The following is a 27,635-nucleotide window of genomic DNA, read 5'->3' on the forward strand; positions in this document are numbered from 1 at the left end:
GCCGCGGTGACTCAGGCCCGCCCCGCCCCAGAGCCGGATCCCGGCGCGGGCCGCCCGCCCTTCCGCCCGCCGCCGGCGTGAGGGCGCCGCCGTCCCATGCTGCTCCGCGCCGCGGCCGGCCCGGCCCGCTCGATCCGCCGGCTCCTCGCGCCGCCCGGTAAGAGCCGCGCCGCGGCGGGGAGCGTAACGCAGCATCCCCGCCCGGGGGACCCGCCCTCGCACCGCCCGCCTGCCCCTGCCCCTGCCCCTGCCCGCGCCCTCCGCCCGCGCTGGCCCGGCCCTGCGGGGGCACCTCCGCGGGCCGGCGGGGGGAGCGGGCCGCGGGCGGCTCGGCTCGGCTCGGCTCGGACTTGCGGGAGGCCCCGGGGTGTGACCGGTGCCCGGCCACGGCCGCTGCTTTGGCCGCCCCGTCCCGGCGGCAGGGTGTGAGCCGAGCCCTGCCCTGCCCTGCCCTGCCCTGCCCTGCCCCTCCGCACAAGGGGTGCCGCGGGAGGTGGCTTGCGGGAGCAGAAATATATATGTATGTATGTATGTGTATATATATATGTATATGTATACATACATACATATATATATACGCGTGTTCGTAGGAGATGTAAGGGCTCAGCGCTTCTTGTCATTCGGTGCTCCCCGCGTGTGTCAGGCTCTGCAGAATTACCTCATTTGACCACGCAGAAAATAGGGAGATCGTTCTGTTAGCTGTGGCCTTCAAGCGGCAGGTAGGCATTTATCAGGAAACTCGGTGTGCTTGTGCAGTCTGCGAAAACTGGTAGCGTAGTTCCTTACTAATGTCTTTATTTAATAAAGTCAAAACATGTGCCTAATGGCTTTTCCCACTGCTTTTTTTTAAGATTGTGACGTTTGCAAGATTTGTGACATGGAGTAGGAAAACCAGAATTTTGAAGAACTCCATCATAACTACAGCTGTTCTTCTCTTCTGTACGTTAGATTTATTGGCGCCTCTTTTCAAAGCCTGCTCGGGCCAGAACCTGTGAACTTTCCAAAAACTTCGTAATGGAGTTCTTATTAGCGCAAGGAGATTATATTAGATATTTCAAAAGGTCTTTATTAGTAGTTTTAGTATGTCTAATAGTTCTTGTGTGCACTGATCGGGACTATTATAGTTTACTTGGAGTATCCAAAGAAGCAAGCAGTAGAGAAATCAGACAAGCGTTCAAGAAACTGGCATTAAAGTTACACCCTGATAAAAATCAGGTAAGTTACTTGTTTAACAGGTCAGGGTTTTTGGATTAAACAAAAAGTGTTTTTACTTTAGATAAAATGTTTCTTTGTTGATTTAAAACATATTTGAAGTAATGTAACCACCCAGCACATGGTTCAGCTCAGATTATCTGCAGAGAAAACTTACAAAAAGGGGTTGATCAGTAATTTATTGTTGTATTGAATTTAGGCCATGTTAAATTGCTGTAGTAGAAAGAAAAGCAAGATCATTTAATTCTTAATCATATTTTTATGAACAGAAGAATAATTTGTGTCTGTACTGCATTATGTTTTTGTTAATGCGATGGGTTTGTCTCTTTCTGTTTAGCTGTTACTTATTGTTCTACTACCGCAAAGTTTCATCTAAACAGCAAAAAATGTTAGACTGTACTGAGACATCACTGAATATCTGAATATTGAATAGGACAAAGAAAAAATTCTGGGACTGCCTAGGCATAAGGAGGGAGGGGAATAAGGAGCCACAGAATGACTAGAGTAAGAAGATTGGGAACAGTTCGGTGTAGTCTATGATACCATATTTTCCAAAAGACGATGAAATCACTCTTTAAATTTAATTTTCATGAATTTTTCTCAAGATTTTCTGAAATAATCAGAAATTCACGGGAAATATGAAGGTTCTGATCATTAAATATATGTGCAGCTGAATATGCACAGAGCCCTAGAAGACAGTGTTCCATGTGCCTGCGCACTGAAGCATCTGAAGTGCTAGCATTTTTGCAATGGATTTAAACGTTAGAAAGCTCAAAGAGAAGAATATCAGACAAACTCTATATGTGAAACAAGGAAGTAAATGCGTGTCTGAAGAAATTAGATATGGAACCCTGGATTACATGCTGTGGAGTATGTTTCAGGATGCCGCCTCTTCCTCCCTCTCCTTTTCCTGGAAGATACATGAGGTTGTCCATAGGTTAATTTGGTGGCAACTGATACACGCCCTGAAATGAAGTAGTCAAATGTCAACAAAGTTAGAAATACCAACTTGCAGGCATTAACTGGTTATAATTTCCCTATGTTGATACCTTCAAAATATTAATATTTCAGATCAGATTCTGCAGTTTCCAAGGTTTGCAAATACTACTAAAATACTACTGAAAAAAACAGGTTATTTTCAACATTAAACATGGCATAGAGGAGATGAAGCAATTACACAAATTCAGTAATGTTAACTTATTCCATATGCCTCTATACAAATAGATCAAGAATCCTTTTAAAAAGTGTCTTTTTGAAACAAATTTTTAAGCAGAAAGTAAAAGGGTGGGAGAGTGCTACGGATTTTGCTCACCACAGTTACACTGCACTGGCTCAGGACCAAAACTGCAGTTCAAAATGGGGTTGTGGATACTTTACTGTTCTAATTGTGAAGCTACCTAGAACGAAAATGCTGTTCAAATAAGTAAGGAGGCTGCTGCAGTGTAAGATCAGAAGGGATGAGTCTGTCTTTATAGCAAAGGTTTTCAAATTGGGGATAAGAAGGGGCTCTAGGGGAAGTAGAAAAGCTCACAAGGGAAATGGTAAAGCTTTACTCAAATATTCTTTTCATTCCTTGTCACTTGGAAAACAAGATATGCTATAGCAGGACACAAAATAGTGGGAAAAAAACAGGGAACACACTTCTGCAAGTCTATGGATCTTATACCAGAAGAACTCAAAGAACCTGCAGCTTCCAGAAGTCCAAGATATCTTCAGCTGGGAGATATACTGATGGTATTTTACCTGTTGTAAGAAGCAGGACTCCTGCTGTATTTGGATGTATAGTCACACATGCTTTGTTATAATAATCTTTTTAAGATAATACAACCTGTACAGGAAAGTTATTCCAGAAGGAGAGGGAAACAAACAACAGTTGGGAGAGTGCTCATTTAAAGGACAGGGATCCCTAGAGAATGTTATAGCCCAGCTGTATCTCTGATCAGTCCATTTTGTATTTCAGTTGGTATCTTTGTGAGGGTGAGCAAATGAGCAGAAGACATCTCTAGCTTTAGGTCCTTTGGGCTCTCGAGGAAAGCATTACTGTAGTTTGATTGGAGACTGCTCGATAATGTAAGCTTCCACCAAGAGACAACAGACATCTTTGACAGGGATACAAAAATATTTCCAAAGATTAATTTCTCAGCAGTATATGTACAATACAGTTTATCAGTTAATAATTATAGTTTTCCTTAAATAGAATGATCCAAATGCACATGAAAATTTTTTGAAAATAAATAGAGCATATGAAGTACTTAAAGATGAAGATCTACGGAAGAAGTATGATAAATATGGAGAGAAGGGTCTTGAGGATCAGCAGCAGGGAGGTCGTTACGAAAGCTGGAACTTCTATCGCTATGATTTTGGTAAGTTATGATGTATGTTTGTGATTTGCTTAAAACAGTCATCAGTAAATGCAGTATTCAGATTTATGACAGTTCTTTATACACGTTTCTCGTGTAGCCTTTCTCCAGATTTCTGCCTGCGCTGTTGTTCTCCTGTAACTGTCATTTTCTCTCCATCGACCCAGCTTTTCATTTACCCTTTTAATGACTATCCAAAAAACACCAACAATGTAATAATCTATTTATCTAGCATTTTGTTCCTTCTGCTTACTCTTTTCTTTGATCACCTTTTTGTGTGTTTTTTAAAAAGGCAGTTTTTTTTTTTTTATTTAAATTCCAGTGTTAATGTTTCATCGGTATTCATTTTAACCCTTTGATGCCGGAAGACCTTTTTTGTTTATTTTCCATTGACTTTTTGCACTTCAAAGTAGTCTGAAGTGGATTTTGAGAGGAGTTTTTGCATTCTCAAGTACTTTTTATAAACAGATACGCCATTAGAGATCAGTAAACCTGTAACAGAAAATGAAAACATAGTAATAGAATCATACCTAAAATGATTTTGAGACAAATTATTTACTGTTTGTCTTAACAGTTGCTTAGATAGTTGTAGGAAACTGGCAGGGATGAACTATTCTCAGAGCTACTGTAAAAAAAGATAACTAAATTGGAGCTTAGGAACATGGTTTGACTGGTGTGAAAAAGCAAGCTGAAATGAACCTCCACTTTGGCAGAATAGGGAAACCCAACAGGCAAGCAATATATATACTTCTAAATGCTTTGCATTTTTTTGGTGTAGTCTCATGTAAGATGTCCCAATCTCTATAAAATTAAAGTCAGTACAGATTGAAACTAAATAAACCAGAGGCAACTGTCACAGAAGAATGGGAATTGCCCTAGAACTTCTTCAGCTAAACAGATCTAAGAAATTTTCTGTCTGAATTTGCATTGCTTGATTGAGAAATAATATCCTTGAACTTCTATTAGGCAGTCATTTGGAATATATATATCTATTTTATATAGATGTGTGGGGTGTGTGTGTGTAATATATTACGTGTAATATAAAAAAACTAATAAAAAAAGTCTTGTCAACTGTGGAAATTAATTTCTCTTGTTATTTATTTGTATTTAATCCTTGAACTCCTCAGGTGAAATGGGATCTCACCATGTTAGGTATTGTAAAAGATGTGTAGCAGTAGTAGTATAATATCTTGCTGTTTAATAGTATTTTTGGTATCCCTGTACTGCCTTGCTTGAGTACTCAAAGTAGTTGACCATTTTTAAATGACATTTTAGATAGGACTGTTCAGTTTTTAGGAGACCTGTCTTCCTTACCTTTATTCTATGCATTTTATTCCAGTGCATACACATGTTCTGTTAGTGAAAGAGTTTGTGGCTGAAAGAGCTTTATGATCTGGTTTAGATAACCAGAGGTTGGGAAAGGAAGTGAAAGCTTCCAGACGTTACATATAGCTCTCTCACTGACCTGGTGCTTAGAGGTGAAGCTTCTTCATTTTTAATCTGTCCACCTCATTTTTAATCTGGCAACTGCTATTCCTAATACTTTTGCTGTAATACCTTGCCTATCTCGTAATTAAACAGTGTCTTAGTATAAAGTGGTGGTTTAACTTCTTTGCTTACTCAGTGATTAATCTACTTCAACACCAAAAGAACTGATGGGAGGTTCTGTAGTGTGAGGGCGTGGAACTTCCCATGAGATTAAACTAAGATTACATATTACTGAATTAATGTAGTTCTGTTGTGAAAACTAGCTCTGCCAGCTTACTATTGCAACTGAAGTGTGCTGTCCTCAGTTTTCTGTCTTGTAAACAGGGTTATAGTTTGATTCTTTATTTTAAAGATGACAAAAGTAAAAATCAACTGTTAATTTTTTTGATAGGCATTTATGATGATGATCCTGAAATTATAACATTGGATAGAGGAGAATTTGGTAAGTTTTAAATAGCTATCTGTTTGCCAATATATCAACCCAGAGTAACAATTTTTGCATTCTGAGCTGTATATCATATATATCTATTACATGCATGCCAAAAATCTGTCAGAAGATCATCTTCAGATGCAACAAGCAAAACCAAAAAACCCTTGACACTTCCTGGCAAATGCCAGTTGCAAATAGATTGGTATCAACCAATCAAGTTTGAAAGATATTTTGTGAGACCTGTTAAGAGGAAATATTTCACTTAAAATTTTGTTTGTCCTATTTATCATCACACTTTTGCAGTGTCTGTTGTCCCTGTAAGTTTCTGATTAGGCAGTTCAGTCAGTTGCAGTTGAACTTCTGATTGTCTAAAAATGCAGTTGATAGAATTTCCTTTCTGTTATATTCCTGTTTGTTTTTCTGAAGGGAAAGCTGGATAATTGTGTCTTGCACAAGGGGTTCAAGAAGGTGACATCAGATATTGAAAACATAGCTAAATAAAACAAGGTCTGGAAAGATAACTTTCATTGAGTTCATCCAGTTTTTTTTTCCTCTTCTAAAAGTCGTAGCTAAGATTTTTATAATTAGAAGAGACTAGAAAGAAATGTCATTATCTTTTGTGTCATGTTCATCTCTATTTTGAGTGTGATTTCCTTTGTACAGGCTGGATTTACAAGCCGAACTAGTTTTGTAGACTGTTCTAATCACAAAAGCTCACAATGTTCTACATGGGAACTTGGGCTTCCTTTCGTTAATTGGTTTGCAGAAAGTACACATTCCTTAGTGTCCTTGTTTGTGATGACTTTTTAATATAGGCAAATACAACTTACAAAATTCACTGTAAAAATTTATGCCCCAAAATGGAGAGACTGAAAGCCATGTAATTCAAGCTGATTACATGTATGTCTGTGTGTATGTGTTTATATTTAGTAGTGAGCTTATTTCTTTATGCTTCCCTTGGCTTCTCTAGTAACTATTTTGACTTTCATTTTAAATGACATTTTCAAGTGTTAGACAGGGAGTCTGCATAAAACAGATGGCCTGGTGGAACCCAGCAAAAAAGTTAAGCAATTATAAGGAAATGGAACATTCTGTTGGGTATAAGTGGTTTAGTACTTGTATTTTGTTGTTAAGGTAACCAAACTTACACTATCAAAAATATCAGCGAGGTTAATCTGTAAAGGGTATGTTTTTATGCTTTTAACTTTTGCTTTCTTAGTAGCTCAGTTAATAGAAGAAAGGATATCAGCAGCTTAATTCTCAACATCTGTTTACAAGTATGATTTTAACGTGCTTGCCTACACCAGCAAATATGTGCAAGTGGGATGCAATCTTTATCCCATCTGAGTTACTGTCACTAATTTATCTAATACATAAAGTAATATTTAATTCAGCTTTTTGGGGAAAAGTACAGTAAAAATTGCATTCTAGATACAACTACATTGTAGATACACATTACTTTTATATAATTTTCTTCTTTCGATCTAGATGCTGCTGTTAGCTCTGGAGAACTGTGGTTTGTGAATTTTTATTCTCCTCGATGTTCCCACTGCCATGAGTTAGCACCAACGGTATGTATGTATAGCAAGTAAATTAACGCTGAAAACACAGTTCGACAACATTGTTTTTAGTCAGCATAAAACTTCATCAGGTGAATTTCTACGCTGAAGCTGAAACCTGAGATAACAATTCAGGATGCCATGAGTAAAACATGCTAATTTTTCATAATTTCTTTATAGGAAAGTTATCCAGTTTTCTTCTTTTTTTTTTTTTTCTAGTGGAGAGAGTTTGCTAAAGAGATGGATGGAGTAATACGGATTGGAGCTGTCAACTGTGGAGATAATAGAATGCTTTGTCGAATTAAAGGGATTAATAGTTATCCTAGTCTGTATGTTTTCAAAACTGGAATGGTGAGTGGTAAAACTTTAAACGTTTTCAGAAAGATTGAAATCTGGAAGACTATTTCTTTAAATACTTGTTCAGTCATAGATCTCCATATAAAGATTATCTTTTTGTTTGCCTAACTTCCTTTTAACAAATTAGCTTTTTTTTTTCTTCCTTCACCTTGGTTAAATTAATTTAGGCATTTTCACTTTGATTAAATTTGTAGAGCAGTTCACCTCAACAATAGATACCCACTTTATAAAGTGTTTTTTTCAAATCGTTCTACCATGCAGCATATCACTTCCGATGTAAGTAGATATTTTCAGCTCTGGTGCTGTAGCAAAGCAACAAGTCTAAGCATTTGAACAGCCTAAATTGTTTCTATTGCAGTGTTAAAATGGAGTTTTCAGATACAAATAATAGTCTGTATTTTGACTCTAAGCAATATCGCTGTGTACCTAAAGGAACTTGGAATTTGGTTCCGCAAGATTTCTTCTGTGGCAGCAATGCTAGGTACTTCATGCTTTATACCTGCATGTTGAGAATTAAATAGTAATGCCAGGAGTGGCATACAAATCACCTTTGAATAGTTAGGTGCGTTTTGATAGTGATAAGTTCTGAGAGCTTGAAGGAGAGATTGTGCAAACACTAAATGGACTGATGCAAGCAATTTTATTTTTATTTAAATAGAAATATAATTAATGGGAGTTGGTGTTTCGAAGGCTTAATTATGCTTGTGTTGCTGGACTTGGGAAGGAGACTGCATGTTACAAACTTGAAATCAAGATTAAATTCCAAACATTCCACTGTGGGAGGGAGAGAACAGTTAGAGCTAGGTTTTTTGTTGGGGTCCAGCATTGCATAAGTGCTGGTATTAACAACACTAGTATATTTTATAAATTTTGTAATTTTTATTTTTTGTCTTTTGTAGCAACCAGTGAAATATTATGGAGACAGATCAAAAGAGAGTTTAAAGAACTTCGCTATGCAGTATGTTACAAGCACAGTCACTGAGTTATGGGCAGGTAATGTTAATGTGTTTTTTGGGGGCTGTCTTTTTTTTTTTTTTTTTTTTACATTGTCTTTACAATATAAGAGGTGGCAGAAACTATATATAAAATTGAATCTGTCGACTGTTGCTAAGTGTTACCTTTGAGATAAAAAGCGTTTACTGTAATTATAGTAATACAAAACCTTCCTGTTTCATAGTTATATATAAATATATGAAACCAGTCAAAAACTTATGCAAGTTGTTTCATTCTTAGGGAACTTTGTTAATGCCATTGAAACTTCATTTGCATCTGGTGTTGGTTGGCTGATCACCTTCTGTGCTGAACGTGGAGGTAGGTGTATTATATACCTTTCAAATAAGGCAAACAGGAAACTAATGCTTCTGTTGATAATGGCATAATCCCTCTTGCTTCCCTCTTGAATAAAATTCATCAGGATCTTATAGGACAATCACAATATGTGGACTGTGGGTCATATAAGTTGCCTTTTATAGGCAGTTTGGCAAAAGGACCTTAATAGATTATCCTATTGTGCCTCTGTAATGTCGTGTGAGTCACTAAAATGACACAAAAGTGTAACGCCTTCAGGAAGGAAACTGGCAGAAAGGTTTTAGTTTCTAGCTCGGGCTCAAATGACAAATATTGCATAGGTGCATACCATCTTGTCATGATACCTGGGTAGAAGAAGGAATGCATTTCCCCCTTAAACCACTGCTTACCGAAAATTGGCTAGATATTCTCTCAAGACTACTACTAAAAATGTCTTTTTGTAATATGATTTTATGTTTGATGGCCATTCTGTATCTGATGCTCACTTAGCTTGTAAAAATTAGCACAGAGGTGTTTTAGTTTTTGGGCTTTGAGGATTTTTTTGGTTTTTTTCTCCTAATAAGCCAATGTATTTTGGAGTGGACAACATTTGGCCCCCTAATGTTTCTAGAAGAAATGACTTTACGTAGCCAATTAGACAATTAACAATGTTATCTGAACTGTTAGATAATTTTTTTTAGCGCAAGTGCATGAGGCTGGGATGTATGCTTTCCATATAGACAATCTAATACACTACAGAATCAAAATCAACCTTTTTATGACTTTGCACATATTATTTCAGGATTTTTAGTATTATAGTACAAATATATATATAGTATATGTGCATATATATACAACGACTGTGATCAAATGTTAAAATTGTGAAATACCATAAAAATTTTTTGAAAATGAAAAATATCTAACCAGTTCCTAGAGTCTCTCCTGTGCTGAAAATTGAAGAAACGGTAATAAGATTAATGAGCTTTCTTGGAAGATTAGCCAAGGAAGAGACTGATACTACACAAGAACAGTACTTAAACCAGTAACATTAGCTAATATAGAAGCATCACTGTATTGCTGGATATGGCATTTACCTGAGTGATACCTGAGCTTTGCCTGTAGTTTAGCTGGCGTTTTCATTACATGTTAAGATTTTAGTGGATTTTCTTAGGTTTTAGTCCCAGTGATCTTTTTGGTCTGAAACCAGTCATCACACTTGCTTGCCACTTCTTCAGATGGTTTGTGAAAGGACAGAGATGTCACTTACTTTGAAAGCTTTCTAAACATTTCTTGATTGCTGCTAATTGAATAGAAAGATGTTGCCTAATGTCTATAAAATAAGTCGTAAATACATAGTAATTATCTGTTCCCACTGATTTCATTGCTAAGTTTAGATTTGGATTGTTTCTGTAGTTTGTCACCAACTTTACTGGCAACAGTGTTGCATACTCAACGTGATTAAAAGTTGCTTTAGTTTGCTGGTAAAGCTAAGGGAATTTGCTACACCTTTGACAAATAAAGATTTCTCTGTCTTATGAAGAGACCTTTGTTCTGTGAAGTAAATAACCACAGTTCCAGTATTGGATTTACATTTGTTCATTGTTTGATTTCAAGTTGTAACCCTTTTGTCATTAAGATTTCAACTTTGGTCCAGTTAAAGTGATGTTGATGCATCTTCTTATTCCAGAAAAAAATCTGCATCAGGAGGTAACTGTTCAGACTATGTCTGGATGGGTATTCAAACATATGATGTGTTTACTATAGTGAGCAATTACTATTTGAAACATAGAAAATTAATATTTCCATTGAAATCTCATTCCATGACAGTATGTAGATGAGTTTTTTTACTTTTTTTTTTTTACATTGATTCACGTAAGAAGACATTTTAAAGATCAGTCTTAGTAAAGCAAATAATATTTTTAAAATGAGAATTCTGTATTGATGAATCAATGGAATAGTTCTCAAGCAATTTTAACTTACAGTAGACAGCAATCAAGTGCTAGTTACTAGGTGTTACTACATTGGGTCACTGAAATCCTGGATGAATAGCCAGGAGGCATGCCTTTTGAAATGGTCATCTTTGTAGGGAGGAAGAGGATAATTCTAAACAAGAGTAGGTTTAGTGAATTAGTACTTTGAAGTTTTATGTTTGTAAATAAATTATTTTTGTTTTGCAGATTGTTTGAGTTACCAAACACGTCTTAAGCTTGCTGGCATGTTGGTAAGCAGAGTTTCACTTGAAAGCATTATCTGCTATATTTAAAACAAAATAACAGAAGTGAAAGCATAAAGTTGTAATCAGAACTCTCACTGACTTCAGTGGAACCAAGACTTCACCCATCGGCTTTTGGAAATGTCAAGTATTTTTAATTAATAGCTATTGGAAAGGCAGTAAATTTTTAAAGAATTTTGTAAAATGTGAATGAATTACGACTAATTGTTGAATTATGATGTTGTCTCCTCCTTCCGTTTTCTAAATGTAGTATAAAATTGCTTGTATTGAATTTTCAGAAGTACTTCTGAACCTGAATTTGAAAATACTGTTTTTTGTTTTTTGCTGTTTTATTACAGGAAGGTCTTGTTAATGTAGGCTGGATGGACTGTGGCACCCAGGGTGAGCTTTGTGATAATTTAGATATCTCATCTAGTACTACAGCATACTTTCCACCTGGAGCCACCTTAAATAACAAAGAGAAAGGAGGTGTTTTGGTACGAGTTGCTTCTAAACAGTTCTGTATTTAGATAAAGTGTGGTGATGGCAGTGAGAGTGATATATAAATAACTAACAGTTTGATTATATAAAGCTGAATAGATGCTTTTTTTTTCTTCTAAGCATGGCTATGCATTTACATCCCTCTTAGTTTTTAAGGCAGTGATCCCCAGAGGCATTCCCCAGCTTGCTGGTGTGCTGGTAGGTGAGCAGGAGCACATGCGGCAGCAGCAGAGCCTCCCTGAGCAGCTCTGGGAATCCAGAGGGTGGGATGTGCTGTGTGACAACCCCAAGAACAAGGCCTGAAGCTGCTGCCCAGTTATCCTGGGCAGGCTTGGGAGATTTGCCATGCACCTGCAAATTTTACTCCAGAAAGAACATGTCCCAGATAGCACAACATTGAGAAATACTACTTTAAACGGAGTACTGACGTATGTGTGATAAAGTACTCCTACGCTGTCTGTTGGTATGGATTATATTGCTCCTCTCTATTCTGTTATTACAACCTCCTCCTACAATTCTGTGGTAGTTTTAACTTACTTAAATTTTTCAATTTGAAGCATAGCTTGTTCCTTCATTGTCAGTACTGTCATCTATATCCTCTAAAGGAGAAAATTAAACTTGCAACCTACATGCTTTCAACCTTGTAACCTACCAACTTTGAGTTACTGATCCCTATTCATTCCTAATTTTTACATATTACTGAAACTTAGAAATCTGTACAGTGCAGTTAGGAAAGGCCTGTAAAACTGGGTTTGAAATCTTGTAAACTGGATTTGTAGAACTTGATTTCAGGTTTGATTTTGAGACTTACTTTTAGGACTCGTTTTGACACAATATGATATTTTAAGTTTAATATTATGGGAAAACAAGCTCAAGAGTATTCTGAGGATGATGTCTGTGAAATTCTATATATGACAAAGAAGTCAATCAAATACCACGTTATTAACTGTACTCTTCAGTTGATGGAAAGGAACTAATCAGAATAATTCCTCTGACAATTTGAATACTTGTCATCAACACTCGGGTTGATGTTTATACAGTCCTTATAATAAACAGAGCTTGACTTTCCTTTCTAGTTTCTTAACTCCTTGGATGCCAGAGAAATATATCAAGAAGTAATGCAGCATCTGCCAGACTTTGAAATTATCTCTGCAGCATCATTAGAGGTAAGTTTTAAAAATTTGTTTAATTGTCTCTAAATCATATATTTTTATATTTTTCATCACTTATTACTTTTATGTTTTCAAATCCTGTTGGTATAACAACCTAGTGGACAATGATTTTTTTTTTCTCTAGCCAAAATTGCATAACACTGTTTATCTACATGTGCTTTTATATTTTAGCACAAGAACAAAAGTAGGGAGATTTTACATATACATGTAAATACATAATAAATACATATATATATGTATGTGTGTGTATATATATGTATGTATATATTCTCTAGTGAATTTTGTTTTAAAGGTACTGTGTCAGTAATATAGGAAATAAAAAATATCCGTTTACATATGCTAAGTTACATATGAGCTGAATTTCATCCACCTAGACTGGCCTAGTATTGTTTCATTATATTAAAAGTCATAAAAGTGTGTCATGTCTTGGAAAGTAAAGGACAACTCTTATGACACTTGAAGCACTGGCAGTTAGCAGCTTGATCTGCAGTAGGAGAGGTAAATGGAAACAAAAATTAAAAAGTACCATGCAGCCAGTTTGTTTTCAGATTTTTTTCCTTTTCACCGTTTATGATACAGTAGAACAAAGTTTAGTTGAAGGACTATTATAGTGAAAGAATTTTTGTTGATTAGGGGAGGGTCACTTAGGGATCAGGTGAATAATTGGACATTTACCTTTCTAAAAAATTACAGGACTTTATAAATTGATAGAAATTAGGAGCAACTTTTTTGTCTCTTTTTTTTCTTTCTCCCTATTTTAAGGACCGTCTGGCTCATCACCGATGGTTGCTTTTCTTCCAGTTTGGGGAAGGTGACAAATCAAGCGTACAGGAATTTAAAAAACTGAACTTTCTACTTAAAGATGAACATATTCAGGTGTGTTAACCTCCATTTGCATTCGGAAAACAAGTCAATATGTTGTTCCTTATTATTAGCTGTTATTACCACCTGCCACTTCTGGTACTGGAAGAGATACGATATGTTATAGTAGATCTGGAGTAATGCTTTTAATTTAAAGCAGGCAGTGAAGTTTCTCATACAGTTTAAATAATTTAAAAGTAGTTAGGAAAGAGTGTCTTCTAAATCTCTGTCATAGGAAATGTTATTGCAGATCCTGTTCGGTTAACAATTACAAGTGTGCAGCATGTTTGATAGATGGCTGCATCAGTCAAAGGAATGAACAGCATTTGAAAATAATGGCTCTGTTCGAGATTTATATTGTTCTGACATTTGCAGTTAGGTATAGAAAAAACATTATGCTTCAACATCAAATTGATATATATGTGAAACTGTATTTTAACTATTCAAAAACATCCTATAAATGTTATCTTGAAAATGTTCTTAATAAAAAGAAACTAAATTTAAACTTTCAGATGTAATTCAAAGTTCTTACTAAAGACATATGGACCATGTTATTCTATAATCTATGGATTTCAAAAGAATTATTGCATCAACTAGAAGAATTTTAATATATTTATTTTAGATGTCTTTTTGCTTCCTCATTATATTATTTGGGAAAAAAAAAAAAAAAAAAAAAGGACTGTTCAAGGTTTTATTCCCTACTCTGGCCTTTAATTTAAGAATTAGCAGAACAACCTAATAGAGTTGTTGTAATAGTTTTCCTCAAACATCATAGTCATAAGATTATCCTAAGACCTTTGTTATTTATAAAAGCCTACTACTTTTTCACTTTTTTTACCTTTTGGTTTTAAATGTATCCTAACTTATACTGCCTTCCAGGATATGTTAATCTATATACATTGGGATGCCTTTATTAAAATGGTGCTGTCTGTTACTTAGGTTGGCAAGTTCGACTGTCTTTCCTCACCAACCATCTGCAATAAACTGTATGTCTATCAGCCATGTCTAGCAGTCTTCAAAGGAAAAGGAACTGAAGATTATGAAATTCATCATGGTAAGGGAAACTTTAACAAGTTTAAACAATTACACAATAACTCTGAGGTGACATTATCTTTGGCAACCTGTATTTGCTTTACGAAAGAACAGCTTTTGTAATTTTTTTTTTTTTTTTTTTTTTTGGTATGGAGTCATCAGACATGTATTTTGTCTTTGCTATCCCGTCTGTTTCAAAGATGTTTCATGTCCTTTGAATAAGAAAGAAATGTGCAAAGCTGATCAGGACAGCTTCTGCTTTGGGTAGGATAAGCAAAGAATGCTGTAAGGCACGCCCTTTAAGTGGCTTGATGCTGCTAATTCAGTGCTGTCAACTTGAGAAACTTCCATTTGATTTCCTCTGTCCCTGCATCAAGACTAATTCCTTGTTTTGTTGATTTCACGTCCAAGAAAATCTGTATGGAGACTTTACCACATATACTCTTTTCAGAAATACTAATTTGGTTCTAGGTAAGGTTATGTTAGTGTTACTGTGTCCCTCTGAAAGGATTCAGAAATGTCAGTGGAAAAGAAACTGATACAGAACTATAGCAAGCAACAATCAGTGTAGCTCCAGAATGTGGCACAAGCCACTTAGGCAAGACGAGGTTCTGATTTTTCAGCCTCTCAAGTATTAGAAACATAACTTGCAAGAAATTAAAGCAAAAATCTCAGTATTGTAATAAAGAAGAAAGGAGAAAAGTTTTTTGACTGACTAGAAAAATTAGTTATATTTAAAAGGACAAAGATGATCTTGTAAATCCAATGTTTGCTGTCAGGTAAAGCCTTATATACTCTCTGTAATTTTCACTGCTGCAGATTCAGATTCTTTTACAAGAAGCCAGGAAAGTGTCATGTACATATAACATTTCTAGAACTTCTCATAATGACATAAGATTACAAACAGCACAAGAGAAATACTTTAGACTACAAATACATATATTCTTTTTGACTGGCTCGTTTTACTGTTTACAAAGCAGATGGCATCTACAAGTTTTGCCAAGTCATCTCACTTCAATATTTATAACATTTTAATATTAGAAAGAGTCAGGCATTTTTATATGCTGTGTCGAAGGGCTTCAACAGTTTAAAAGCTGAGAGCAATAATAAATCTTTGTGCGATGACTTCACGTTTGATTACCTTGAAGCTTTTTATACTCAGTTAATTTCAAGACACAGACTCCCATATCTGCTGACAAATATGTCTACGAAGGTATCAAAGAGACTTGATCTCTGACCACTGAAGCTGTATCAACAAGAACTTCATTTACACCTGAAAATCTGTGATTTATCAATGCAATTTGTTTTGCTTGAAGTTTTTACTATGTCACTACCTTTGCCAACACAAATGTATCTAGGGTACTAATTTCTTAATTCCAACAGATACTAGCAGGCTGGTAAAACAGCCGGTAGTTTAGTCATAGAAACTTCTCTGTGAAGGATGCTTGTGTTGTATTTTGTATTGGATGAAATATTTATTTGGCTAATGTCAGTTAAATATCCAGTTTAATATTTAGCTAAATAGCAGGTATTGCCTAGAGACAGTACATCTTACCTATGCACCTTCAGACAGTTTAATGCCATCTTCTTGAGTGAAGGTGAGATGATACCCTCTCAATTTATTTAAGCAGGCCTTGTTTAATGGCCAGTAAAGGAAACTGAAGGACTCCCACTGCTGTCAGTGAGTTTTTGAATAAGACTTCTCATAGGGAAAAGTAAAGTTTCTTTTCTACATTGTCCTTTTGAAGGAAAGAAGATCTTATATGACATTATTGCATTTGCCAAAGAGAGTGTAAACTCTCATGTTATCACGTTGGGGCCTCAGAATTTTCCTGACAGAGAGAAGGAACCGTGGCTTGTGGATTTCTTTGCACCGGTAAGTATTTAATATCTGTTTCTCTGTATCTAAAAACTGTTATGTAACTATGTAGCAAAATACTAGCAATATCTTGAAAGTCTCCTTCAACATCATGAGACAGCATTGCGATTTCTCAATTCTTGATGCAGTAGTTCCTAAATTGTTGTGTGGTTTTTGTCTTTAGTGGAACCTGTTGTCAAAGCAACGTATTGTTCATCACAACCAACTCTCATTCTCCTGAGAGCCAAATGCAGAGAAAGCAAATACGTTTATTTGTATTTTGTTTTCTAGTGGTGTCCTCCTTGTCGAGCTTTGTTACCAGAACTGAGAAAAGCATCAAAACATCTTTATGGTCAGCTTAAATTTGGAACATTAGACTGTACTGTTCATGAGGGGCTTTGCAACATGGTAAGCTGAAGGAGTTTAAAAAATTGTTTCAAAGAACTTTTGCTTTCTTAAGGTTCTTGGGTTTTGTTTGTTTGTTTTAGTGTCAATGACAGAAACAAGGGTCTCTTATCAAGTTTTTTTCTGAAGGCATAAACTATACAATTTCTACAGATAATGCATAAATGCAAAATATAGGTTAAATTTTGTTCTGGTCTCGTAGTATTTTTGGAACACTGGGGAAATGATCAGAATTTATTTTTTTTTCTTTTTTGTCCTTTTTTTTTTTAAGAGAAAAATGAATTGAAGCAGAAAAGAGAAGCGGACCCAGGAAGTTTTTTCTAGTCTATATATAAATATATACATGCATTCATTTTTTTTTTTCTTCACACAGAAGGATAAAAACAGTAAAACACTTAAAAACACAAGATTTATGTTGATGTGATACTTTTTTGAAGATGTCCGCAAAACCACTTTTGTTTCAATTTACCCTGACTGGCTTTGGTTTTTGTTTTGTAAGGCTTAAGAAATGCAGAATCAATTTCAAAGTAAGAGAAAGTGTATTATTTATTGGTTTACATTTATTAGAAAAATACAGTGTGGAAATAAAAAGAGATTTTTAAAATCTTTCCCAATTTTCCATGTTTAAATTTGCTTAACTTTTGCATCAGTTGATTTAACTTGTTAGAAATTATTGTTATTACTTTCCCAGAATTCCAGAAAATATATTTTGGACACACTGCTGCAGCTGCACATTTTCTTGTTCTTAAGAGTCTCTGAACATTAGAATATTTGTATTTATGTTAAAAATATAAATATCTTAAAACACATGAAAATGGGTAAAAAAAGGAAAAATTTTAAAGTTTTATTTACATGTGCTAACACATGTAGAGAATGTAGAATTCTAATCATCGAGGTGTCTGCGTTTGATATCAAACAATACAGTTGTTCATACAGCACAGTGTCTCCACCTGAAGACTGGGAATAGCCACACTTACAATTTCTAGTTAAGGCTTAGAAGGGCTGTGAATTTATTTCTGTAATTGTGGAGCATGACAAAAGAAGTACTGGGTGGTATTTATGTTCAGGACAAACTTCACGGTCTCTGAATGCAATTGGTATTTTTTCCATAGTGGTTTGGAATGGTTCCAAACTCCTATTTTCAGGTAGGTGTGAGCAATTGTACATTACAAACTGGGCAGATTAGTAGTTCTGAGCCATCAATACCACCTAAAAGAAAGTACAGGGGACCTAACCATTCCTTGCAATTTCTCTTATTGTCTCTTTTTATTAGCATAACATTCGAGCTTATCCAACAACAGTTGTGTTCAATCAGTCTGATGTTCATGAATATGAAGGACATCATTCTGCTGAGCAGATCTTGGAGTTTATAGAGGTACGTGAATTACAAGCCTTGTTGCAGTCATGTTCTAAATGCAGCTTATGTCCACAGACATGTTCTTTAGATGCAAGAGATTCTGAGATACTTTTAATTAATTACACTAGTGAGATAAAGAGCGATGAAATCTTGTGAGGAAGAAGTGATCCCGCAACTGTCAGTCTGGGACTTGAAACCCAGTAGATTTATTTCCCTACTCTGTCATGCAATTTCTTTGAGATAATTAACAAATCACTTAAGATATCTTCCCAATATGCAAAATACTACTAATGGTTCCTACCTCATAGAGAGGATAAAGGAATTAAAAAGAAACTGCAGTGAAAATGCTCACATACACACCTTAACATAGGAGGGGTTTCATATTTTTGTAAATTAACTTGTTGTCCTCCACACTTCTCATCTGTTCCTCAAGCTTTGTTAACTTATAGTAGTGCAAGTTATTGGTACTCATCACTGTTACTACATGTCTTCTCATGCCCATCTTTCCTCCAGCATTCGTGTACTTTCACTGGTAGATCCATACTTTGAGGAAACTGTTCATTCTCTCAGGCAGTCCCTAAAAACAGCAACCACAATAGCACATGCAGGAACAGGCAGAGATAACCTTTTTCAAATATATGTATTTTTTTTTAATCAATGTTCAGAGGCCTCTAGTGCACCTTAAGCATTCGTCTGCTTTCCAGACTAACTAGCGTGGCTGAGTCTTACAATCCCCATTCTTGCCAGCTGAGCTGAGTTTTACTCCTCTTGCCAATGAACAGAAGTGAAGCTTCCTTCCCTCTCTAGAGAAAAGGCAGAAAATCTCCCTTTTGCGATCATGTTGTACATTTTTAATAGCTCTTCTCAGCAGATTAGGCATATGACTGTCAGGTTGACTGTATGACTTTTCATCCTTTCCTGCCTTTCAGTGGTGTGGATCTTCCCTTCCACAGCAGCAAATGAATTTCACTAAGATAGATGTTCTCAGCATTTTGTACGATCTGTTTGTATGTGGTGGCACTAGATAGGGATAACATACTGTTGCAAAGTATATATAAGCTGTCTTTGCTGTAGGATCTTAGGAATCCATCAGTGGTCTCCCTAACACCAGAGACATTCGTTGAATTAGTTAAAAGAAGAAAACGGGAGGAAATCTGGATGGTTGATTTCTACGCTCCATGGTGTGGGCCTTGCCAGGCTTTAATGCCAGAATGGAAAAAAATGGCCAGGGTAAATAGCATTCAAATATTTTTCTGCTTTTGTATCCTGTTAATTTGAATCATTGAGACTGTACATCTGCTGTCTTAGAGAATTGTCAATGAAATAGACTGGTGATTAATATTATTCACAAAATAGGGGCTTCCTACCTGACAGTTTTATATTGTTTCAGATACAGAGTGGTTGGTTAGATTGGTTGTTTTTTAAGGTTCAGTACGTTGATCTCGTAATCCAATTTTTCTATTGATACAAGTGTGTTTTCCAACTTCTGAGCATTTTAAGAATAACTTCCCTTGAAGCTTAACGCTTTATGTAAATAGCACCTCTGCATTTGTTTAAAACAAGATCTCAGGGCTTAAAAGAAAGAAAATTTTTCCTAAACTGGATAAGAATTGGTTGAAATAATCTGCCACTTTATCCTCACTATGCTCAATAGTCACTTTAAGATTGCCTTAGACCTTGATGAAACTTCTGCTTTTAATTTCAAATTAAAGGAATTCAGTATTACCCATCTAAATTATTTCCTATGTCGTCATTTTCTTCACTGAAAGTAAATAAATGCCAAATTCCATAGACTTTAAGGCTGCTAGTCAGTTAGCTGAATTACACATACTTCAGTAAGCAACTGGTGAGGAGGTATTTTGGTTTTTTTGTTTTGCAAGGTCTGACAACCCTACGGGTTTTCCTGGGCATGTTTCCAGGAATTTGAACTAAAAGCTTTGGACAAAAACTGTGGGCTTTGGAAACCAGTCCAGGACTTTCAGATGTTTAGAACTCACTCAGACTAGGAGAGCTATCCGGGATTCTGTATTCCGGTCAAATCTGTAAGGTATTATCAGCTCCATAGTACACATTCACTAATCATCACCTCCTCTGTACATGAACTGAGCAGGTGGGCTGGGCCTCTGCAGTAAATCAGACAGGCCTACGCTGCAGTTTACAGCATATCTGCAACATGCCAGTGCAGGACTAAAATCCAGGATGTGTCATAACTACTGAGCCTGCGATATGAAACAAGTACATTTTTTGTTTGAAATCCTACATGGTAATATGGTAGTCCTTACACTAAATAACCACACTTGTATGAACCCAGGTGGCAATGTACGCACCTCATACTAAAATGTGTATACTGAGTAATGTATGAGCATGGTGGGAGTGCACGAGTGGATGATTCCCATTAAATGCCAATGATCCAATTACAGCAAAGAAGAAAACCATGTGATAATCTTGATTTGTTTTTTCCCAAACTAAGTGTTCGGGTGATTAGGACTTGAATTCTGAAATATTACTGAAATTATGGTATTATTGATTAGCATGTTTGATTGTAGTTTTTTTCTTTTTTAGATGTTAAATGGATTGATCAGTGTAGGCAGTGTGGATTGTCAAAAATATTATTCTTTCTGTCAACAAGAAAGTATTCGAGGATATCCTGAAATAAGACTCTTTCCTCAAAAATCAAACACAGCTCAACAATATTAGTAAGTAGTTTAAGTTTGGAAGATGTTATTATGTGGAACAAAATGAATTTATGTGTTTTGCTGTTTATAAAAGGTTGGGAAGTAGTATCTTCTGTTAAGCAAAGCTATTAAAACAGGCTTTTGTGACGTTATTTTCTTAGACATTGACTTTGTTACTTTGAACCAGTGCAATTTCATTTCATCATTTGAGTTGATTAAGTTCAACTGTCTCAGGGACCTTGATTTTTATTGCCTGTTTTTTAAGGATTGACAGTCTTCTCAGTTCAGTAACCTGCTGAAGATGATGATGTAAGTCAAATAATATAAAAATATTATTAGGTCTGATTCATTGCAGCTTCATCTTTAGAGAACTGAGGGATTTAGCCATTCTATTGCCCTTACAGGCAACAGTCCGCTAATACCATTGCAAAAATTGTCCTTTTTGGATATCTAGTCCTACTTTTCATTGTATTATTATTGTGCATAAATTCATGATCAAAAAAAATGCTTCTATGGAACTGAAAAGCCAAAGAAAAACCCAGTGTGGTGCTTAATAGCAGTCTTCTGTAGCTTTCATCATTGGACTGCTTGCTTTTATTTGGTTCTTCTAGATAAAATTTTTGTTAAAAGCAGAATTTTTTTCCTCATGGAGAATAAATAGGTTGTTAGATATGAGGGGTAAGCATGAAATTCCTAAACATGAGTCATCTGTTTCCTGCAAAAATATGTCAAGATATGATTTTGAAATTTCTCTTGATGTAAAACCACCAACAACTATCAGGTCCTATTTTGACCAGACACCTCTATGTTGAAAAATAAATTGTTACATTGTTGTAAATTAGTAGCTGTGAATCCCCAGTTAATCTTTTTTCTAATCTGTCACTGGAATTTCAAACTAAAAAATGTTCTGAAAGTCCAGATAATAAATCCTTGTCAAAATAACTAGTTTTCCTTTGTTTCTTCCCACCATCAAGTTGAGGGAAGTATATAGAATGTGTAAGTGTTTTACTGTAATCAATGAGTGTCAATTAGAAAATATATTAAAATAATTCAGTTTCGTTCTCATGCTTAATAGACCTTACAGTTTTATCTGGAGCTGTTACCAAAGATCCCTCAATAAAATACTTTCAGTTATCAAAGTTAATGGGTTAAGTTTCTTAATCTCTTAACATAGAATTTTCTTCCTTTTCTTCTCTTCATCTTCTAGTCCTTAATTCTGTGTCTTTGAATTGTATAACTGAGGCTCTTATTTATTCAGACTTGAAAGCAAAATGTTTTCTCCAACCGGTAGAAATAGTCTAAAATATATGCATTTAAATTCATTATTTATTTCATCATCACCACTTTACAGAGGTTTGGGGGGGGGGGTCTCCCAAACACAAGTCAAACCTGCTGTATAACTGGGTTTTTGTTCTGTTTTTATTCTTTTCATAGCAGCTACAATGGTTGGCACAGAGATTCATATTCACTGAGAGGCTGGGCACTAGGGTGAGTTACTGCATTAATTTTTTTTCATAAGCTGCTCATATAGTTTCCTTGCTAAGAGAAATTAATATCCAAAAGCTACATAAGTCAAGGATTAGAAACACTCAGGCATATGTAGTGCTTCATGTAGGATCTGTTAAAGTCTCCACATCTTTTAACTCAAACTTTATAATTATGGAGAAATAACATACTACTTACAGTCCATTCATTTCCTGAAGACCAGATTATTATTTGGTCCACCATTTTAAAAAGTAATTATTTTATCCTACAAACTGTAAAGCAGAGATTCCAAGAATATTAATAATAATCCTTAATTTCAGAAAATTTTCCAGGCCTTAAATGGAATTTGGGAATGTTTCAAGCTTTGAATGTGTTCTGACCACTTTTCCTCCTTCCTGCAGATATTTACCACAAGTTTCTGTAGACCTTACTCCTCAGAGTTTCATAGAAAAAGTTTTGAATGGTAAAGATCACTGGGTCATTGATTTTTATGCTCCTTGGTGTGGACCTTGCCAAAATTTTGCTCCTGAGTTTGAGATCCTCGCGAGGGTAAGTTTTTAACTATATTAGTGGATTGCTTCTGTGTAATCGTAATGCTTATGACACACAGGATCACATTCATCAGCGCTTCATTTCTTAGCAGTTAGACAGAAATCAGATACCCCTTTTTATCTACAGAATAATAGAGCTATAATATTTCAGTTTTTAAATACCTAACTGTTGATTTCTAGGTTTATGTTATGCATTTCACCATGATTTTTAAGTTGGAGGCATAATCATTAGCTCATCTTCAGTTTGTAATTCATCTTTGAGGTAGGAAAGTATTGTCCTTTTTGTACAGCTAAAAACTTAGTACAGAATGTCAACCTCAAAAGTGATGATAGCAAGTAAGTTTCTTTTCATTTTTTAAACAAATTTTTTTCTTATTTTCATACTAGTCTGCTGTAATTTTATAACTGACACATCAAAATCCTCAATAGCCCACACCAATCATATTTGCAAAGTAGCTTAGATAAAGGAGCCTAATTCTAGTTGAAAGACAGCATTTGCCAGTCAGTCTTTGCTAGTCTCTTGCAGAGATGCACACATCTAGGCCCTCTTTTGAGACACGCTTCAGCTTAGGATAGGCTCCCCTATACAACTGTGGTGTGCTTTGCTGTGAAGTCAACTAGAAGTGCTCTGCTGCACATGTGATGACTTCTGATACAAGGTTAACACTTTCAGAAGCAAGGAAAGGATTACTCCGAATTACTTTAAGCAACTTTTTTTGTTTATTTTTACCTGCACTGCTTGCTTATTCAAGTTATTTGCTTATAGTCAGCTATGGAAACTTGGAGTTTCTTTCTAATAAACGTATTTCTTTTTAGACCATGAAAGGAAAAGTAAAAGCTGGAAAAGTAGACTGTCAGGCGTATGCTCAGACTTGTCAAACTGCTGATATCAGAGCCTATCCTACTGTTAAGTTTTACCCCTACCAAGGAACAAAGGTAAAGTGTCTCCTTTGTGTACAGCATTGGGGCGGTACTGTTACTAGGTGGATTTCATTTCATATTTAAGGCTTAGGAGAAACTATTTCTATAGCATATAAAAGTATATTATATATATATTAACTTCAGGAGATAAATTGTTATAATCAATTTCAATAATGTAGTTAAAGTAGAAGGACAATGGTACAGTAATACCGTTTTACCAAAAAAGAGTGAATTGCAAATTAATAGTGCAGTAAATAAAATACAGACTTAACAGGAACCAGGTTTTAATTTTGCAGGAATCACATGTGCTAAAATGTTCTTTAGCCATCACCAGCAGCCACAAATTCATTTTGGCTCAGGAGAAATATTCTTTCAACATGAAGCATTTCACTGTAATTTTGACTTAAATATTGTTTTTTACAAAATAGAAAACTGAAGCAAAGTTGTTGTGCTCTATTACACAAAAAGACAAACCTTATCAAAAACACTTCAATTTTAAATGACTTTGTGTTGAAATCAACAATTTCCTATTAACAATATCCGGACAGGTCTAGACACCCTTATTCTTGTAAAACAATTGACTGCTATTAAATGTCAAGAATGTTACACTTGCCTTTTTTGATTGTATTTATTAATGCTGAAGCAGAAGTATTCAGTGCACTCTAATAGTTAAGCCAGTCCTTTTAACCTTTTAATTCTACTTTTTTTTTTTTATTTTTTTTTTATTTTTTTTTTTTTTTGTTAAACTGAATCTCTTCTGGGAAATATTAATACCAGATTCCAAAAATCCTTCCTCACACAATCCCATGAAATTTAATCAGATTTTTCTGTGGTAAGAATAATGCCTTTTCCAGTCTTACATTAGCAACCCACAATGACAGATTTGGTGAACATTGATTATAAAGTAACAAACTTGGCTATCTACAGGAAATACTTAGTTGGACAAATGTGATGGCATTATAACTAATTACTTCAGATTTCATTAACTTTAAATATCAAGACAAAACTTGCGTAGTTTTGAAAACTAGTAACTAAGAGCAGGTCTTACTATGAAGAGTAGTAGTATTGTGGAAATGAAGACAAAAATGTATTTGTGAATCATAAATCGACTTAACCAAAACCATCTTCTGTCTCCTGGTATTCCTCCTGAGTTTTATCTGAAAGTAAGCATATTATCTTCTAGTCACTGGATAGCACAGATAATATACTACACAATTTAAGTTTTTATTATTATTATTACTTTCAAGAAAAACGTTCTCGGGGAACATATGGACAGCAGAGATGCAAAAGGTATTGCTGATCTTTTGAATGAAAAGTTAGAAGCAATTCAAAATAAAGGAAAACGAAAAAAATCTAGAAATAAGGTAAGAATTCTTATTCTCTGGTATTCTGCAAAGATTGATATTAATGTAAAGAATAGCCATTTAAAATAGTGTCAGCCTTTGCTCTTTATGAAATATTAAACACCATATCTTCAAATAATACCAGGCAGGTTTTCTTTCTAGTCTTGTCTTGGTTACTTGTACTTCATCAAACCCAACTCTCCAAGTCCACAGACGTAGCAGAGCATAGTGCAGTTACAGCATCAGTTATGGCAAGACTTAACAGAATTCACAGATGACCATGGGACAGTTGCCCTATGGAAGAATGGTTGAGATGCACTGTACCTTAGGCATAATCCTTAGACTAGACTTAGTAAGCAAGCAGCAAAATATAGAGGCATATTCGAAACTGGAATTGTCATGTTATCTCACAAAGAGGATATTAATACACAGCTGTTAAGAAGTATGCTGAATTCTATTTAAGAAATGTTTGACCAGCTGGGATGTTAAAGTAATGCTACAGAAAATTTAAAATCGGTGGTACACAGAAATAACAATCTAGAAGACTTTTATTTGTTCTTTCAGAATAACTTTTTATTCTGATTTTCTTATCACCAGGATGAACTCTGAGTGGTATTGGAGATGATAAGATTCAAAATACCCTGAAACTGTGAATATAGAAGATACCATGAAGAACATGCAAAGTTAGGTTACATTCATGACAGGACAAAAGAAGTGAAGACTGGTTTGAGTTCTTGGGCATACGGGACTGCCTGTATGAATTCTACTAAACTGTGGGGAGATGAAAGCGTTTGGTTTTGGTGGAGGCATTCAAAGTACCTGCAAATGAACTGTGTGTGTCCCTCTTCTGATAGACCAACTATCTTCTTCCTAATCAAGCGTTGGAGCTGACCAGAATGGGGATTGTATCACTTTCACCTGCCCCCTTTAGCATCCTATTTTGTTCTGTCTTTTTCCAAACACTTTTTGAATGTGGCACTCAGCCTGTGGCTGAATATGCAGTCAAAGCCCTCTGCAATGCAGAAACACAGTGAGGGATTGTCTATTTGAAAGACAAACAATTTTACCTGATAATAATTCTGCTTTCGGGTTGTGGTGTTGTCTAGTCAATTGCAAAGAAATAAAACCACCGAGGGGTAGCAGGATAGGTTTATTCAGTTGCATTGCTCCTGCCCTTGAGTAGTGTCCTTGAAAGGTATTTCTGTATTGTAGCACTGGTGGTGGTGCCAGGATGACTAGAATTTGAAGAGCTTCTCTTGGTTGTTTGGTTTGGTTTTTTGTTTTCTTTTTTTAAATAATCAACAAAATAAATCAAGGACTTCAAACTCAGTGTATTCTGACTTTCAAAGTTTGAACGATGCCACAGAAGCTTCTGCATAAGATATCTTATTACTATTCAGTGTCTTTTTAAGTAAGAATATGTTCTGTGGGCATATTTAACCTCTCTTGGTTTTGTACTGTTGCTTTCTCCATAGACGTGTTTTGGTCTTTTTAAAAATCATCTTTTGGCCAGCAAGCTAGCAAGTGCCTTTTGTCATTTAATAATGGATACTACATTACAATGTCTCCTCATACATCTTCATGTAATTCCCACTCTTCAGAGTAGGATTTTTCATAGCTTCTCAATAGGCAAGTAAGTATGTGGCACTTACTGAAGACAACTGTCTGCTACATGTGGAAGTTCTACTTCAAAATAAATCTTTTTTTCAATAAAAGGCTGCTGAGAACTTGTCAGATGGACTTTTCTCACCCCTCTCCATGTGTTTAGATTTGGCGTAAGTAGTCACTGTAGCATGCATATTATAAATTCCTAAATACACTGTTATCCCCAAGTGATTACTTTATGAAGAAGGCAGGAGAAAAAAAAGAAACCATAAAGAAGTGATTCTTGTAGCTTTGAGGCATTCAGAAAAGAGGATGTATTGCATCTGTTTTTTGGGGGAGGGTAGGGGAGGGGGTTATTTTTTGAAATCAAGTAGACCCTTCCACACCCAATCAAACCTCAAATTCAGTCGTGGTCTAAAAGGAAAATCTGTACATTTGCGACTTCAATACAAGCTCTTGTTTGATCAGTTATTGAATGTGTGTTCCCACCTCCTACCTTCTCCTTAGTGAATGATGTCACAGTTACATGTTCTTGGATTCTACTCTTAAAAATCTAATCATAAATATAACCTACTACAGGTGTTTGTACAGTTTCTCCTTTCTTTTTTTTGTTAACAGGAACAGAATGATAAGACATAAAAATGAGTACTTCACAGCAATCTCCTCAGTAAGATAATGGTACTGTGAGAAATTTCTGGCTTTACTCTAGCTCTGTTCATACTTCAGCTTCTCCTAAAAACTTTATTGCTTTTTCCTGTTTTAGTCCTAAAAGTATATATCGGCCTATTGCCTCACATCCTAATTGCACTGATATTAGTGGGCTTGAGTTTGGCTCTGAGAAGGCTGTGTATAATAAAGATATAGTCTGTGCAGTACCCAAAAGAGGCAGTTGTATGTGTACTGACACAATGAGGACCATTTTGTACAGATGTAGAAAATAAAGTAATTTAGAATATTCTCATGA

General features: G+C 35.6%; 1 protein-coding gene across 1 annotated transcript; it reads left to right on the forward strand.

Annotated features, from left to right (window-relative positions):
- DNAJC10 (DnaJ heat shock protein family (Hsp40) member C10) lies at nt 1-27,635 on the forward strand. The gene is made up of 23 exons (XM_064515045.1): nt 1-157; nt 852-1,215; nt 3,410-3,575; nt 5,452-5,502; nt 6,979-7,061; nt 7,269-7,400; nt 8,306-8,399; nt 8,640-8,717; nt 10,871-10,914; nt 11,265-11,402; nt 12,483-12,572; nt 13,341-13,454; nt 14,379-14,493; nt 16,220-16,347; nt 16,621-16,737; nt 18,008-18,109; nt 19,166-19,321; nt 20,654-20,787; nt 22,201-22,254; nt 22,653-22,800; nt 23,619-23,738; nt 24,971-25,087; nt 25,664-27,635. Exons 2-23 carry the CDS (start codon nt 1,015-1,017, stop codon nt 25,673-25,675), a joined length of 2,394 nt encoding a protein of 797 aa, XP_064371115.1. The 5' UTR covers nt 1-157; nt 852-1,014; the 3' UTR covers nt 25,676-27,635.

The sequence above is a fragment of the Dromaius novaehollandiae genome, chromosome 7 (genome assembly GCF_036370855.1).
Source record: "Dromaius novaehollandiae isolate bDroNov1 chromosome 7, bDroNov1.hap1, whole genome shotgun sequence".
NCBI lineage: Eukaryota > Metazoa > Chordata > Aves > Casuariiformes > Dromaiidae > Dromaius > Dromaius novaehollandiae.

Coding starts and splice junctions, on each gene's coding strand:
- DNAJC10 (XM_064515045.1), top strand. CDS start 1,015: ATGGAGTTCTTATTAGCGCAAGGAGATTATATTAGATATTTCAAAAGG. Junction 13,455..14,378: donor TTAAAGATGAACATATTCAG/GTGTGTTAACCT, acceptor TCTGTTACTTAG/GTTGGCAAGTTCGACTGTCT. Junction 22,801..23,618: donor AGTTTGAGATCCTCGCGAGG/GTAAGTTTTTAA, acceptor ATTTCTTTTTAG/ACCATGAAAGGAAAAGTAAA.